This window comes from Dipodomys merriami, unplaced genomic scaffold (assembly GCF_024711535.1).
Source record: "Dipodomys merriami isolate MVZ:Mamm:240054 unplaced genomic scaffold, mDipMer1.0.p SCAF_25, whole genome shotgun sequence".
NCBI classification, from domain to species: domain Eukaryota; kingdom Metazoa; phylum Chordata; class Mammalia; order Rodentia; family Heteromyidae; genus Dipodomys; species Dipodomys merriami.
The window spans coordinates 14,263,709-14,277,421 of record NW_027203937.1 but is presented as its reverse complement, the minus strand read 5'-3'; the positions used below and the strand labels follow the sequence as shown (position 1 = coordinate 14,277,421).

Sequence of the window (13,713 nt, the reverse complement as noted above, 5' to 3'; positions counted from 1 at the left end):
AGGTATTGTTTACCCAGAGGAGGGGAGAGCTCTGCTCAGGGGAAGCTGGGCCTTAGGATCTGGGGAGGGAGGGAAGGAAGGAAGGCCAGAGAAAGTGGCCCAGTGAAAGAGGAAACAGGCTGCGGAAGTCAAGTGTCGGCACACACTGTCCCTGCCAGGAAGTCATTTCCCAGTGTGGGTGAGCCCTGACCCCTTTGGGACTCAGGTCTTCAGGGGTTTGTGAGGTAAAGGGCTCAGGACAGAGGCCAGGACCTCTGTCCCTGATGCCTCACTCTAAAATACCCGCCCTGGAAGAATCTTCTTGCAGTCCAGCCCTCAGTGTTTGTGATCTGGATCATGTTAGCAGCCTCCTCATCCTCCCCCATCTTCTGCCTCCCCCTCCCCCCTCCCGCTGCAGTGATCTATTGCTTTGATTCTCAAAGCAAAGCGGATCCAGTTTTCCCCAGTTCCTGATTCTATCATTCCCAGGATGAGGCTCCGACTCCTAAGCCTGGGCCTCCAAGTCCCACCACAGTACCTACCTTCTCTCTCTCTCTCTCTCTCTCTCTCTCTCTCTCTCTGAATCCTGACACTGGCCTTGCCCTGCAGCCTGGTACAAAATTAAAAACAAACAAACCATTCCTCTTCCCTAAGGCACTCTTTTGTATAACCACCATCCTGCAATGCTGCCATGTCCAGCACAGTCCTGGGGTTAGGTAGAACACCACTACCCCCACAGCAGAACCGTGGCCTTGACTAGCCTTTCCTTGTCCCTTCCAGTCCCTGGCAGGCATTGTGCTTTCAAGCTTCCATGCTCTTGTACGTGGTCACCACCCCCAGCCTTACAATACCTTCTGTTAGTGACCACCTCCTCCCCAAAGGCCCCTCTGGGTTTCCCAAAGAACACAGACCCACATCTCCCTGTGTTCCCACAGCACGTGGCAACCCCAATTCAAGGTTCTTGCTCTGTGCTGCTGAGTGGGTTTGATTTGCAGACCCGGGCTGCTCCCTGGAGTTGCTCCCCATGGACTATATGGCCTTGGCCTTTCTGGACCTCAATCTGGGGTTGGTCAAGTACAGTGGAGGGGCAGCCTCTCAGCAGGAGCCACACCTTGATGCCTTCGCCCCCTTTGCACCTGGCAGCTGTTTGACCGGCACCTGTGCGTGCGCCAGCTGCGGTACTCAGGCATGATGGAGACCATCCGGATCCGCCGGGCTGGTTATCCCATCCGCTACAGCTTTGTGGAATTCGTGGAGCGTTACCGCGTGCTGCTGCCCGGTGTGAAGCCAGCCTACAAGCAGGTACAAGGCCTCAGGTGGACAGGCGGTGGAGGAGGGGGCGTGGCTTGACATCCTCTTGGCCGCTTCAGCCCAGCTGGGTGGAGAGATGGCAGAGCAGTGGGACACATCAGAGGGCTTTGTTGCTGTGGTGTGGCTATCATTCTATCAGCTAAGGAGGAAATAGGTTTCCAGGAGGCAGGACCCCACAGGAGTCACACAGCAAGCCAGTGGTAGAGCTAGGAGGACAGCCCTGACTTCCAGGCCTGGGAAGAGCCTTCCTACTGGTGAGGATGCCCCTTCATTTCCTTGTCCCTCCCCAGGATGATCTCCGAGGAACATGCCAGCGCATGGCTGAGGCCGTGCTGGGCACACACGATGACTGGCAGATTGGCAAAACCAAGATCTTTTTGAAGGTGAGCAGAGCCACAGCTGCCTGTGGGGCTGTGGCCTCCATCATGGTCTAAAGATGCCCTACGAAGGGCGACAGGGCTGGGCTAGGGCTGCCTGTGTGGGAGGAGATGGGAAGCTGGCATTTGAGACCACCAGATCAGAGCTCTGACCTGAGTTTAGAAGTGGAAGGCCAGGGCTGGGCTCCCTGCCATAGCAGAAAGGCCTGGCCCCAATCCTCACTCTCTGGATGTCATCCCTTGGGACTTTGAGCAAGTCACTGACCATTTCTGCCTCTTGTTTCTGCTCATGAAACAGGACAGGCCCAGGGTGGCCTAGAGTGGTGTCATAGGTCATTTCTTAGGATTTCCTGCCCAGAAGGGTTCACCCTGGCTGTGGTCACCAGTGTGTCACCCACCTCTGTGACTCAGTTGGAGCAACCCTGAGCACCGCAGCTGAGGGGGCAGAAAGCTGGGCTCTGGAGAGTCACAGCCCTGGAGAGCCGCAGCAGAGACAGCTTGTGCTTCCCCACTTCCATTTCTGCTGGGCTAGGTTCCTGGCTGTCCTGGGTGACAGGCCAGGCCCTGCTTCTGTCTGGAGGTGGGGTCTGGGGGACAGGACAGCTGGGGAAAGGAAGGGAGGAACCAGCTTTCAACCAGAGGGACTCTAGAGTCTAGTCTAGTCTAATTCCTCTTGGGCATTGCATCATTCCCCATAACCCCAGAGTACTCATTTCCTCACTGGACAAGTGTCTTGACCGCTCCCCCCACCTCCCGTGAATCCCATGGCTATAGCCTGAGGGGCATGTTCTGTGTGCCAGATCCAGGGGGACCCTTTCTCCATGATGGCACGGAGTCCTCCCAGCACGCCCAGGGAGTAGGAAGTTGTGTGCCTGTTTCATAGAGAAAAAGCAAGTGACCAAGGCCAGGCATCTGGGCAGCAGGGAGGGGAGCCTTTTGGCCTGTGATGAACAAAATGCCTAGTCTATGTGGGCAGAGGGACCTGGAAAGAATTGCCAGTGGGCTTAGGGGGACATCAGTTTGTCCCCATCTGTAGCCCTCTGGATTCTTCAGAAATGGCAGGTCCCACCAGCATTTATCTGTGCATACATTCAGTCATCCATTGCCAATGTCTTGGCTGGGCAGTTCCTCTTTGCCACATGCAGTGTGTCTGTGACTATTTGAAGGATATGTTGAACCCCTATGAGACTCACTAACTGAAAGGCAGGGCCATGCCTGCCTGGTCCATGGGGCACTATCCCAGCACCTAGCACAAAGCCAGCACACTCAGTTTTACCAAATGAATAAGTAAGATATCATTCTATTAGAGTGAGGTGGGTCCAGGATGAGGAAGAGAAAAGGCTGGAGGTGCTAACAGGACTGGATCATAGAGGACCAGGGCAACGTCGCCCAAGGGGCCTGGTCACATCCATGTTTTGGAGGATCCATCTACATGTGAGGAGGATCCGAGAGGGAGTGACAGATGCCAGGAGTCGCCTGGCGAGCAATCTGCTGCCATGATTCCAGAGAGAAATGAGAGTGGCTGGCTGGGGTCCCAAGGATGTCTCACAGCAGGGGCCTGTGCAGAGATAGCAATCATCAGGGAAGAGAGAGAGAGAGAGAGAGAGAGAGAGAGAGAGAGAGAGAGAGAGAGAGAGAGAGGGAGAGAGAGAGGGAGGAGGGAGAGAGGGAGAGAGGGAGAGAGGGAGAGAGGGAGAGAGAGAGAGAGAGAGAGAGAGAGAGAGAGTGTGTGTGTGTGTGTGTGTGTGTGTGTGTGTGTGTGTGTGCGCGCGCGCGCGCGCCACTCCATCCAGTAAAATGAGGTGCTCCTGGCTCCACTGGTCCCATCCGGGCCTCTGGAAAATACTCACAAGTCCTGGTAGTTGTGGAAAGCCACTGCATGGCCCTGAGCAGAGCCGGGAGCCAATGGGGGCCCCCCGATGAGCCCTAGTCCTGGGCTCTGAGGAAAGGGAGAAAGGCTGAGCCAATGAGCCTGGAGATGCTGGGTGCCGCTTAAGAACTCTGCCTTTCAGGATCACCATGACATGCTGTTGGAGGTGGAGCGGGACAAGGCCATCACCGACAGAGTCATCCTCCTCCAAAAGGTCATCCGGGGGTTCAAAGACAGGTATGTGTGTACATGCATGCACACACAGCTCACCTCCCTGTTCCCATGTGAACACCAGAAGGAAACTTGCACTTGGGATGCACGCCGAGAAACAAGCATGTAGGTGCCAAGCACAGGTGATGATGCAAACAAGAGTCACATATGTGGTTGATACAGCCCCAGCAAGTACACCGTACACGGTCCCCTGTGCACATGTGACACCCTCATCTCAGATGCTGATGGAATTCCCCAGAGATGAAGCCTGAGCTTTTATAAATTACAACCGTGTCTTAGATTTGGCCTAAAGGACATGTGTGGCTTGTAGCCATTCACAAGGGGCAAGGCCAATTCTAGAACATGATTCCGGCTCCACAAAAGTCCACTACCCGCCCCTTTTGCAGTTCACACGCCCCCCCTCCCCTCCTTTTCTACTCATTTCCCAGATGGAGATGTTGAGACAAAGACAGGCCTCTGTCTTGCCCTGGGGTCACACAGCCAGGAGGTCACAGAACTGGGGCTCAGCATGCTGTCCTGATTCGGGCAGGCTTCCCGCCTCATGCCCCGGCTGGCTGTGGGCTCCGGCTCTCTGCTCTGGAAGCCACCATCGCTACTGCCGTTTCAGGTCCAACTTCCTGAAGCTGAAGAATGCCGCCACGTTGATCCAGAGGTACTGGCGGGGCCACAACTGCAGGAGGAACTGTGAGCTGGTGAGTCTCCCCTGGCTGCTCTGCCAGGCCTTTGAACCCCACAGAGTTGCCTTAGCAACAGGACTTGGCTGCCCTGGGCAGCCGTCCTAACCAACCAAAGTCCAGGGGAGCCCCTGGCTGCAGCCTGGACTTGGGCCCGGCAGGTGCACAGGAAGGAGTGATTTAAGGCTAGGGCCCTATCTCCAGGTCTCCCCGTAGGAAACTTCCCCCAAGGAGAGGCCAACTTGACTACAGGGGATGTGCATCTGAGTGGACACGGGGGCATACGTTGGTGGGGAGGGTCTCGTCCGGGAGTGGAGGCTGCACACCAAGCATGGGCTGGGCATGTGTTCTAAGCCCGGGGGGGGGGGATGTCCTTGCAGATGCGGATGGGGTTCCTGAGGCTGCAGGCCCTGCAGCGCTCCCGGAAGCTGCACCTGCAGTATCGCCTGGCTCGCCGGCGCATCATCGAGTTCCAGGCCCGCTGCCGAGCCTACCTGGTCCGCAAGGCCTTCCGCCACCGCCTCTGGGCTGTGATCACGGTGCAGGCCTATGCCAGAGGCATGATCGCCCGCAGGCTGCACCGGCGCCTCCGGGCTGAGGTGAGGGCCCCTGAGCCCTGGGAAGGAAGGCTGCTTTCTGATGTGTGTGCTGCTTCAGGACAGTGGATTCCTTGGCACCCTCAGGGGCTGGCTGAGAGTGCCAAGGCCTAGGGGGAACCTTTGGCTGTGCCTTCTCTGTGAAAAACACACACACAACTGGGACCAGACCTCAGTTTCTACCCTCCCAGCCACGGGCAGGGCTGGGGTCCCAGGAACCCTCTGGATCTTTGGGAAGAGAGGCACACCTGGCCTGGCTTTGGGATCCATACTGCCTCTACCTGCATGTGACCTGGAGAACAGTCCTGCTGCCTGTTTCCTGGCAAAGTGGGGGAGGGGGTAGAACTGTGGGACTCCTGGTGACAATCATGCCCATGTCCATGCGGCTGCCCCATCCTCAGTACCGGCGGCGCCTGGAGGCGGAGAAGATGCGGCTGGCAGAGGAAGAGAAGCTCCGGAAGGAGATGAGCGCCAAGAAGGCCAAGGAGGAGGCAGAGCGCAAGCACCAAGTGAGCCAAGAACCCAAGTTGCTCCTGCACCACCTGATGCAAGCTTCTTCCCTTCAACTAGGAGCAGGAGGTGTCCCTTTTCTTGGCTTCCTCAGCCACGTCAGCTAAGCTCTCCCTCAGCTAGGCAAAGGGACAGAGGCGGCGACTCCAAAGAGGGCCTGTGCTCCACAGCACCTTCCTCGCTGGAGATGACACCCAGAACCAAAGACTGACGGGAGGCCAGGAGTGGTGATGTGCACCTTTCATCCCAGCTACTCAGGAGACCATAGAAAGGAGGATCAAGGTCCTAGACTGGCCAGGGCAAAATAAAGTACAAGACCTTACCTGAAAAAAAAATATCTAAAGCCAGAAAGGGCCAGGGATGTGACTCAAGCAGTAAGTCACCCGCCTAGCAAGTGTGAGACCCCAGTACCACCAGGTGGGAAAAGGGCCCACGCCCATGTGGTCCAGTGTGGGACCAGCACCTGTAAATGCTGTGGAGCAGGGCAGCGTGGCACATCTGAGCGATGGCTGCGTGAAGCACACAGCAGAACACTCTGAACACACTGGGAAAGAAAGGCTATTAAGATCCCTCAGGGTTATTTTGATTTATAATACCGGTTACATGGCAGGGTAATAGTTGGGAAATACGAGTTAACAACATCATTGATTTCACTTCTTTGACAACTGTGGCTTTCGCACATGTGGATCACGTTCCATTTCTATTGGGCAGCGATGGTATGAAAGCCTCGGCCCCTTGCGGTGGGACTTGGGGTACAAAGCAGGTAGCCTGGGGGGAGGTATTCCCAGCTGAGCCCTGGGGGACGGGCAGGGTGACTGTCTGGGCTTGTCTCCTGGGGCCCAGCGGTCAGTGATGACTGGGCTAAGCGGGGGGCCCAGCTGAGGAAGCGCAAGGAGAGTTCTTCCAACCCCATCTCCTCTGCATCACCCCAACTTCAGGAGCGTCTGGCTCAATTGGCCCGAGAGGATGCAGAGCGGGAGCTGAAGGAGAAGGAAGAGGCTCGGCGGAAGAAGGAGCTTCTAGAACAGATGGAGCGGGCTCGCCATGAGCCCATCAACCACTCGGACATGGTGGACAAAATGTTTGGCTTCCTGGGGACTTCAGGTGGCCTACCAGGCCAGGAGGGCCAGGCTCCCAGCGGCTTTGAGGTACCAAATTGGGGGGCAGAGGTTCCAGGAAAGGTTCCCCTCTTTTTCTGTGTGATAGCCCCTCCCCGCATCAAAGCTCAGCAGCCCCCATGAGCAGAGGGCAGCCATAATGAGTGGGTCACCACCTGTAGGTTCCGGACCCTCACCAGTCCCTGCCTGCCATGTGGCCTTGGACTTGCCACTGGCAAGGACAGGACAGGGCGGGTTGGCAAGGAACCCATCTGTGTCTCTCAGGACCTGGAGCGAGGGCGGAGGGAGATGGTAGAGGAGGATGTGGACGCGGCCCTGCCCCTGCCAGACGAGGACGAAGAGGACCTCTCTGAGTACAAATTCGCAAAGTTCGCAGCCACCTACTTCCAGGGGACAACCACACACTCCTACACCCGGCGGCCCCTCAAACAGCCACTGCTCTTCCATGATGACGAGGGCGACCAGCTGGTGGGCATGCCTGATTCTGGGTTACTGCTAGCAGGGGCACGCTGGGGCTGCAAGTGCTGTCTTGGGTGGTGGCCCTGGTGGACAGGAACCGAGTCTAACTAGTCTTCAGCCAGCCCCCAGCTGATGGCCAGACAGCCCAGGCTAATCCTGTGGCTTAGGAATGCCCTCTACTCTGGCTGGCTTTCTTTCTTTCTCTTTCTCTTTTTCTTTCTTTCTTTCTTTCTTTCTCTTTTTCTCTCTCTCTTTCTTTCTTTCTTTCTTTCTTTCTTTCTTTCTTTCTTTTTCTTTCCTTCCTTCCTTTCTTCCTTTCCTTCCTTCCTTCCTTCCTTCTTTTCTTCCTTTCTTTTCTTCCTTTCTTCCTTTCCTTCCTTCCTTCCTTCCTTCTTTTCTTCCTTTCTTTTCTTCCTTTCTTTCCTTCCCTTCCTTCCTTCCTTCCTTTCTTCCTTCCTTCCTTCCTTTCCTTCCTTTCCTTCCTTCCTTCCTTCCTTCCATCCTTCCTTCCTTCCTTCCGTCCTTCCTTTCTTCTTTTCTTCCTTTCTTTCCTTCCCTTCCTTCCTTCCTTCCTTCCTTTCTTTTTCTTTCTTTCCTTTCTTTTCCTCTTCCTCTTTCTCACCTTCTCCCCACTCTTTCTTTCCACCCTTTTCTTTTCTCTTCCCTTTCCCTCCCTCCCTCCTTCCCTCCCTCCCTCCCTCCCTTCCCCTTCCTTCCTTCCTTCCCTTCTTTCCTTCCTTCTTTCCTTCTTCTTTCCTTCATTTCTTTTCCTTCCTTCCTTCCTTTCTTTCCTTCCTTTCTTCCTTCCTTCTTTCCTTCCTTCCTTCCTTCCTTCCTTCCTTCCTTCCTTCCTTTCTTTTTCTTTCTTTCCTTTCTTTTCCTCTTCCTCTTTCTCCCCTTCTCCCCCACTCTTTCTTTCCACCCTTTTCTTTTCTCTTCCCCCTCCCTCCCTCCCTCCCTCCCTCCCTCCCTCCCTCCCTCCCTCCCTCCCTCCCTCCCTCCCTTCCTTCCTCCCTTCCTTCCTTCCTTCCTTCCTTCCTTCCTTCCTTCCTTCCTTCCTTCCTTCCTTCCTTCCGTCGTTACTGGGGCTTTGAATTCAGGGCCTAGGCACTGTCTCTTAGCTTTTCCATTCAAAGCTAGTGCTCTACCACTTGAGCTACACCATTATTTCCAGCTTTTTGTCAGTTAATTGGTGTTTAAAAGTATTACCCACACTCTTTCCCTGAGCTGGCCTCAAACTGTGATCCTCCTATCTCAGCCTCCTGAGTAGCTAGGATTCCAGGAGTGAGCTGCCAGCCCCTGGCCACGTTCATTGGCTTTCTGATGTGTGCACCCCACCCTCAGGCGGCACTGGCAGTCTGGATTACCATCCTCCGCTTCATGGGGGACCTCCCGGAGCCCAAGTACCACACAGCCATGAGCGATGGCAGCGAGAAGATCCCTGTGATGACCAAGATTTATGAGACCCTGGGCAAGAAGACATACAAGAGGGAACTGCAGGCCCTGCAGGGGGAGGGCGAGGTGAGGGTCCCATGTCCCCTCATCTGAGGTCAGTGGGGAAGGCTGTATGGCATATGGAGCCTTGGGGTCCTCAGCCAAAAGAGCACACCATGACTACTCTGTCCCATATCCTGTACCTGACCCTTCCCTGCCCACTCATGGAAACAAATGTGTGAAAGTTCTGACCATAGCTGACCACCCCGGGGCAGACTGGCTTTGTCCCTGGCATCATCTCCTGCAGCCCTGTACCAGGGGCCCAGGGGCAGATCACTAGGATTTCCTGTCTCTTTTTCCCATCAGGTGGAATGAGGGGCAAGGGGTGGGGGTGGCAGTGTGGCGCGTGCCTTGAAGCCTTCGTGTGGAGGTGAGGTGATCGCAGGGCACAGCTCTGCCATCTGGTGGTCTTGCGCTGCTTTCTTACTCACTCACTTTCCTTGGCCCTGTTGGTTCTGCAGACCCAGCTTCCTGAGGGGCAGAAGAAGAGCAGCATAAGGCACAAGCTGGTACACTTGACCTTGAAGAAAAAGTCCAAGCTCACAGAGGAGGTGAGAGCGTACAGGGGCCTGGCAGCTCTTAGTGGGGCCTCGGGTGGCCAGACTCAAGCATGGTGGAGCTAGGGACTCCGGAGCAGGAGTGGCTGCTACCTGTCCCTGCTACCTGCAGGACAGGGAGGGGGTGCCTGGGAAGACAGGAAGCTGGGCCAGGCTGGGGGCCTTCCCAGGGCAGGGAACCAGCCCCAAAGGGGCCTGAGCAGCTTGTGGTAAAAAGGTCTGCATGATGGTGTTTGGTTCAAGGACTGTTCACACTTTCATGGCAGCTTTGTCCAAATCAATGTTAAGAATTTGATCAAGGCTGGGGGATAGGGGCTCACGCCTAATAACCCTAGCTACTCAGGAGGCTGAGATCTGAGAATCAAGATTCAAAGCCAGTCTAGGCAGACAAATCTAAGATTCTTCTCTCCAGTTAATCAGCAAACTGTCAGATATAGAAACCCGGCTCAAGTGGCAGAGCCTCAGCCTTGAGTGAGAATGCCAAGTGAGAACACATATACAAAGAATTTGATCCCTCTAGGACAAAAAACTAACATCCTGTAAAATTAAGAATGTACCTAATTTGGACGCATATTTATAATGAGTAGTAAGCGTAGCTAAGGGTGAACTTTGAGCCTCTCTTGTAAAAGCCTAGTAAACGTGTCATGTATTTATATGCCACTCTCCCCAGAAGATAGTGAGAAGCTCTTTAGAGACAGGTTGTGGTATCTTATCCTTGCTGTGTGACTTGGTATACAAATACTAGGCACGTGACTGGCACTTACTTGCTGAATTAATGACTAACCAGCTCAGACCAGCTTCATATCTTCAGACAAAGAAAACGAATCAGCAGGGGCTGGGAATGTGGCTTAGTGGTAGAGTGCTTGCCTAGCATGCATGAAGCCTCAGTACCACATATACAGAAAAAGCTGGAAGTAGCACTGTGGCTCATGTGGTAGAGTGCTAGCCTTGAGTACAGAGAGGCTCAAGGACAGTGCCCAGGCCCTGAGTTCAAGCCCTTGGCAAAAGGAAAGGAAAGGAAGAAAGAAAGAAAGAAAAAGAAATAAAGAAAAGAAGGAAGGAAGGAAGGAGAGAAAGAGAGAAAGAGAGGAGGGAGGGAGGGAAGGGAAGGGAAAGGAAAGGAAGGAAGGGAAGGAAGAAAAATGAATAGGCAGCTGTTGCCTTAATGTAGACTTAAAATTGGAGATGCCAGCTGAGTGCAGTGGCTCAAGCCTATAATTCTAATTTTTGGAGAGGCAGAGACCAGAGCATTACAATTTAAGGCCAGCCTGTGGGAGAGAAGTTTGTGAGACTCCATCTCAGCCTATGACTGCTTTGAGCTTTTTCATCAGTCGTCTGCCTTCTGAGCTGTCCTGCACCTGTGTCCTGGGGCTGTCTAATCTAGAAGGGGGAAAGGGGTCAGGGGCCAGCCCCTCCCCCACAGCCATATGCTTATACACACCTGAGATTTCTCCTCTACCTTCCATGCCTGTTTAACTCCTCCAACAGGAAGTCCCCCCCCCCCCCCGCCCAGCAACTGCAGTCAGAGACTCCTGCCTTGCTTTTGCCCTTGTCCAGCCCCCAACTGAGACACAAGTCCAGTCTTGCAGTCCTGTGGGCTTGGGTTTGGATCCTAGCCCAGTGCTGGGTGTCCAAGGGGCCAGGCAAGAAAACACCCACTCCCTGGAATGGTGAGGTGGCAGCTGGGGTGCCCAGCTGATGCCAGGGTCTTCCATAGCTCTCTGTGCCTGCCATGCGTGCTTCTCCCTCACTGGCCCCAACAGGACACAGAGCCACTGCAGTGGCCAGAGAGGGGACACCTGGAGAGCCAGGTCAGAGACTAGCCAAGGAATCAAGGGTCTTGGTGAACAGGCAGTTAGAACCCAGGGTATATTCTAGTGGCATAGATGTGTGAGGGGTCTGCCCCAGAGAGATGGGTATCTGCTCAGAATCAGGCAGAGCAGGTTGAAGGGGCCTTGCAGGTATTGGCCTGGGTGCAGAGGAGCCTTATTCCTTGATGCGGTGGCACCAGGCAGCTCCCAGCTGTGTGGGCCAGCTCTGTGGGTCAGGGTGCTGATAATAGCAGGTACGGGGTGGGGAGCAGGAGCTCTCCTGCCTGCTTCTTAGATTCTGTAGTCTGGGGAGAGATACCCTGGCAGACTGGGGCAGCAGCCTAGCTTCACCTGCCCTAGCCAAGCCTGTTCCTTCGTTCCAGGTGACTAAGAGACTGCACGATGGGGAGTCCACAGTCCAGGGCAACAGCATGTTGGAGGACCGGCCCACCTCAAACTTGGAGAAGCTACACTTCATCATTGGCAACGGCATCCTGAGGCCAGCGCTGCGGTCAGTGTCAGGGCGTGCGCAGAGCCTCGCCAGGTCATTTGCTTTGGCTGGGAGGGCCTGGAAGGCGCAGGCACCATTACCTCAGCAACAGATTAAGCCAAAGGGCCTGTGTTTAGCCTCACTGCTGGCTAGCTGTGTGAGCCTAACCCTTTAATTTGTTTTTCTCAAGCCTCGGTTTCCTCCTCCATAACGGGGGAGTAAGAGGAGTACTGTAACCACCTCCTCTGAGGCTTGTGGGAAGGGAAGCAGATGAGGGGTGTGTGATGAAAGACATCAGTAAAGGGTAGCTGGGACACAGTCACTGTTACGCTTCACCTTCCTCAGCCTGCCATCCTGGCCAGCATCACTGCGGGCAAGGTTCCTGGGGATCCTGCCAGTGTCTTTCTCCCCTCCCTTCCCCACCTGCCCCAAGACCTCTTGGTGCTAGGGAATGGGTGTGAAGACCCAGGAGTCACCAGGAGCAATTAAAGAATCACCACCCCTGGGTGGTTGGGCAAGGGGTAGGGCTTCTCTGTGGAGGACTTTGTGTTTGCTGCTGGGAGGATGGCCCATGGGTTAATAATCTCCATCTTCTGGAGGGAGGAACGGGTCCAGAATAGGGAAGAGGCTTGCCCAAGGGACATATGGCTTTCCAGACTCCTCCTCCCCACACCCCTTCCTTCATTCTTCCCTGAGGCTAGCTAGATACTGCCTCTCCAGAGGCCGTCTAGGGCCTCCCCTGCTGGGAAGGGAAGATAGGCACAATATAGTCTTCCTGTCACACGGGAAGCTGACTGTTCCAGAAAGAGTAATAGGAGCCCAGGACCCAGAGTCAGCAGGCTGGGCGTGGGCTGCCTGAGCGCCCCAGTAAGTAGGGTTGGGTCAGTCTAACTCAGGATGAGTTGGGAGCTAGTGTTACACTTGTTTCACATAGAGGATTCAAATTTGTTCTGAGATTTTGCCTTTCCTACCCTCTGAATATTTAAAACGGCTTTTGTTTTATGAAAGTATTGGGGTCATGAGCCAGGTATGTGTGCATGTACATTGGCTCATGAACGCTGCAAATTGGAAGGGGGAGGCACCAAATCAAATGAACGGGCCTCCTTCTCGGTGCTTCCCTGGATGGGGGAGGGGGGGGGAGGGGGGGGAGAGGAGGAGTGGAGGGGGAAAGTGATGAGTGCCCCCTGGTGGTCACCAGGCTACCAAGCATTCCCTTTTGGATTCCAAGCAGGCAGACTGCCTTCATAGATTGCAGCTTACAGGATGCCGTGCATCCATCATCACCAAGACAGCCTCCTGCCGTGGAGGCTTGCTGTGCCAAGCCTGTGAGGAGTCTCGGATCATTTTATGCCTCCCCCCAATCCTATAGGATCTCCTTAAAAATCTCCATCCTTTATTTTCATCTCACTATTAAAGTTATACAAGCCACAGACATTTTGGAGACATGGGAGGTTAGAGCCCTTAATACATTCCCTACCACCTGCCATTGGTCAAAATGGTCCCTGCTTGCCCTGGTGGTGGGCAGATAGAGAAGTGAGTTCACTTCCTCGGGCACCTGGTGCACCAGGGCAAAGGAGTGATGGACCAGTGCCTTACATCAGTGTGCCCACCGCGGGCCATCATGCCCCGAGCAGGATTCATGCCACCTCTGTGGAGTAAGAAACACACCCCAGGCCGGATGATCCTGTCTCTAAAGGGAGACCCCCGTCAATGGTTCCAGGTGCCATGTGCTCAGTCTTCTTAGGAGAAGTGAGCAGAGTGGGCAGGAAAACACATGTGCCATCTGCTCCTGGAAGGGGATGGGTCAAGTTGACCCTCTGAGATGATTACCTCTTTTGTCCAGGGATGAGATCTACTGCCAGATCAGCAAGCAACTCACCCACAACCCCTCCAAGAGCAGCTACGCCCGGGGCTGGATCCTCGTGTCTCTCTGTGTGGGCTGTTTTGCCCCCTCAGAGAAATTTGTTAAGGTAGGAGAGATGCCTAGGGTGGGAATGGGTGATAAGTGGGTTCTGTCGCAGTGTTTAGGGGAGACATCAGAGGAAGAGCCCCTGTCCATGTCCTCTCAGGCTTGGCTATATCCTGTCCAGCTCCCGCCTCTTAACACCCCTCCTTCTACCCAGGCAGTCAGTGCTTGACTCTGTGTCCCCTTCAGTTCCATTCTGTTGAGGTGAAATGACAGGAGAATGTCCTGGGCCTCAGCCCGGGTTGGGTCTATGAGGGTGGAGGAAATGGT

General features: G+C 54.8%; 1 protein-coding gene across 1 annotated transcript in view; it reads left to right on the top strand.

The window, feature by feature from the left end:
* Myo7a (myosin VIIA) overlaps positions 1 to 13,713 on the top strand; it is an 80,021-nt gene that overhangs the window by 43,926 nt on the left and 22,382 nt on the right. Inside the window, exons 17-28 of the mRNA XM_070034949.1 lie at positions 1,123 to 1,281; positions 1,581 to 1,673; positions 3,680 to 3,774; positions 4,376 to 4,460; positions 4,823 to 5,041; positions 5,440 to 5,547; positions 6,487 to 6,696; positions 6,931 to 7,134; positions 8,470 to 8,646; positions 9,081 to 9,170; positions 11,371 to 11,498; positions 13,321 to 13,447. Of these exons, the coding sequence (XP_069891050.1) occupies positions 1,123 to 1,281; positions 1,581 to 1,673; positions 3,680 to 3,774; positions 4,376 to 4,460; positions 4,823 to 5,041; positions 5,440 to 5,547; positions 6,487 to 6,696; positions 6,931 to 7,134; positions 8,470 to 8,646; positions 9,081 to 9,170; positions 11,371 to 11,498; positions 13,321 to 13,447 (1,695 nt within the window). The remainder of the gene's footprint in view (positions 1 to 1,122; positions 1,282 to 1,580; positions 1,674 to 3,679; positions 3,775 to 4,375; positions 4,461 to 4,822; positions 5,042 to 5,439; positions 5,548 to 6,486; positions 6,697 to 6,930; positions 7,135 to 8,469; positions 8,647 to 9,080; positions 9,171 to 11,370; positions 11,499 to 13,320; positions 13,448 to 13,713) is intronic.